The following is a 2,582-nucleotide window of genomic DNA, read 5'->3' as shown; positions in this document are numbered from 1 at the left end:
GACTAATGTTCATAGCATGCATAAGACTTAATTTAATTAATTACCTTTTTTATTTAATTACTATAGTGTAATTAATTAGCTATAGAGAAACTAACTTCACAAAGTGCATGCAAAAAGAGTTAACTAGCATAACTTATACTATCAACCTCGAGATTAGACGTTCAAATTTTTCACACAACAAATGGTAAAGAAAAGAAAACAAAAAAAAGAAGAGAATTGTTCTTTTAATAATTTTTCATTTGCCGAAGGTGGTGAAATAGAAATTCAATTAAAGTTATAAGGGTGATGAAATGTCCCAAATTTAGGAGGTGGACATAATTGACATTTGTCTATCATTTTGATTTTGATTGGGTAATGAAGATCTCACTATTACAAAACAGCATATATATATATATATATCTTCTGATATTAAATTAAACAAAGCCTTCATTGATGTGAGTAAACTCCCTTATTTCTATTCTTAATGTGAAATAAAACTGTCTATATAATTAAGCATATAATTAAGTCCTTCAAAGGTTAATTTAATTATATTTTTCACTGGCATAAATAAACTTGAGAGCAGAAGCTTTGTTGAACTTCATAAGCTAGTTCCTCCAAACTTAGCTGACATTCAAGCCCTATCTGCATCCAACAATTTAAATCAAAGTTATTAAATCTCAGAAAATTAAGTAAGAAAATTAAGTAACAAATTTAAATAATTTAGAATGTATCAATTTATTAAAATGCTCCAATTTTCTATATATTGAAGCAAACTCTGATCGCACATATCCATAAATTAACTATAGAGTTTAAATGAAAATTTTATGTAGACCAGTATTGCATAAATATGAAAAATAAGATCGATTATCCTAAATCATATTAAGTTAATTACTCTAGATTCGTCTCTAGAAATTAATCTTGGATAATATAATTTTTTGACGAGTTTTGGTCGTCAATTTTTTATTATTATATATGCATGCATGAACTTAAATATAGTTCTTGAAGATAGATAGATTCATAGCTAACAATGATAACCCATAAACCCTAACTGAAGTCCAAAGCTTAAGATTTGGTGAATTCAATTCCAAAATGAAGGGAAAGATCATAGATCAAAATTAACTATGATTGCATGCAAAAATATTGTTTAGAGAGTTTTATACACAAATGAATTATTCTCCTTTTGCTAATGCATTTGTGTGGTGTTCTATATTGCTACATTACAGTAGTTAATTGGGGCAACAAAACTGACTATATATAATTTAAGCTTATTGTAGTTTCTAATGTCACTTTCAATTGAATAAATGTAATTTTGTTCATTAATTTTAAATTCTTTCATTACCATATAAAGATTGTCAATATTCATATTTGAAATACATATGCATGTATTATAAGACCAAAAAAAAAAAAAAAGAATCATTCGATTATATATATATTATCTTAATTATGTTCCCCCATATCAGGATTAGGAGCAATAGGATATCTACAATTTCAATGATTTCTATTTAGAAAGAGATAATCTTGTTGTTTTGTGTGAAATAAAGAAGATTAATCAGGGTTTCAGTGGTCTTTTTGTATAATATCCCAAGCAGAAAAAGAAACCCTAATTAGAAGGCTTGGGTTAGCCCTATTTTTTGAAATATATACCTTCACCACAAAAGAGTATAGAACCGTGTCATCCATACTACTAATGTTGAGATGAAGAACCTCAAAGGAGAGCCTCTCCAAGACACTAATCATCTTCGAAAGTTGCCCGGGAATTCGTCGGGAAATGATCTTCAAAATGACGTTTGAACCCGAAATCTTTGCTTCAACATCCGCAACCGATGAATTACAACATGCTCCGACGACCTCAACTCCATTTTCAAATCCAATCGGGCCATTATCGGCAACCGCCACCAGCTGCGGCCTCGGGCTTGTACCAGGGCTAGGGCTTATACTCTTCCTCCTCCGTTTGTTGGACTCCAATGATTGCAAAACTTGATGCAACTCCTTGATGAACTCTATGACTCCCCCAATAATGGAGGCTTGATCTCCCTATATAATACAATAAAAAGCAAACCCCATCACATAAAAACACATGAAAATGAAGAATAAGAAAGAGGAAATCAAAAGAGAGGGATCGAAGGGGAAACCCTTTTGATATAGAAACAGGGGGTCAAAGATCTCAAAACCCTAAGATGTTCATTCATTTGCCTTCTCCTATTTCTCTCCACAGCAATATGAGCCATGATTTTGATGAGTGTTATATTGTATTTTAAGAGAAGGATTATTGAGACAGGGTACTTATACATACACACACACACATATATATATATATTGTGTAAAAAGTAAAAGAGGAGAGAAGGAGAGGGCATAATAAATGCAAGAAGTTGTAGGTCTCGTGAGAATTATGATATTTTTTACTTCATATATTCATATTTCTTTCAATTTGCCCTCACTTTAATTTCTTTCTTTGTATCTCTCTTTGTAATATGTGCATGTATTACGCGTCTCACGCCTAATATCTTGCCTCAATTACGTGCCCCCTCGTGAGTTAAAAACAAACCATATAAACCTATGCATTTTTTTTTTCCGAAAAGAAATTACCTTTATATATATAATTT

The 2,582-nt window shown here is 30.9% G+C and overlaps 1 protein-coding gene across 1 annotated transcript; it reads right to left on the bottom strand.

Moving 5' to 3' along the window:
- Positions 1 to 249: 249 nt before the first annotated feature.
- LOC120092002 (transcription factor MUTE) lies at positions 250 to 2,245 on the bottom strand. Its single transcript, XM_039050192.1, has 3 exons — positions 2,112 to 2,245; positions 1,624 to 2,013; positions 250 to 621 (listed from the first exon to the last, which is right to left on the bottom strand). Exons 1-3 carry the CDS (start codon positions 2,205 to 2,207, stop codon positions 535 to 537), a joined length of 573 nt encoding a protein of 190 aa, XP_038906120.1. The 5' UTR covers positions 2,208 to 2,245; the 3' UTR covers positions 250 to 534.
- Positions 2,246 to 2,582: the final 337 nt, after the last annotated feature.

This window comes from Benincasa hispida, chromosome 1 (assembly GCF_009727055.1).
Source record: "Benincasa hispida cultivar B227 chromosome 1, ASM972705v1, whole genome shotgun sequence".
NCBI lineage: Eukaryota > Viridiplantae > Streptophyta > Magnoliopsida > Cucurbitales > Cucurbitaceae > Benincasa > Benincasa hispida.
The sequence above is the reverse complement of the archived record's forward strand: the minus strand, read 5'-3'. Positions and strand labels throughout refer to the sequence as shown.

Excerpts from the sequence above, each read along its gene's own strand:
- LOC120092002 (XM_039050192.1), bottom strand. The coding sequence starts at position 2,207 with ATGGCTCATATTGCTGTGGAGAGAAATAGGAGAAGGCAAATGAATGAA. Across the intron at positions 2,014-2,111 it reads CCTGTTTCTATATCAAAAGG|GGAGATCAAGCCTCCATTAT; the intron begins GTTTCCCCTTCG and ends TGTATTATATAG. Across the intron at positions 622-1,623 it reads TATACTCTTTTGTGGTGAAG|ATAGGGCTTGAATGTCAGCT; the intron begins GTATATATTTCA and ends TGTTGGATGCAG.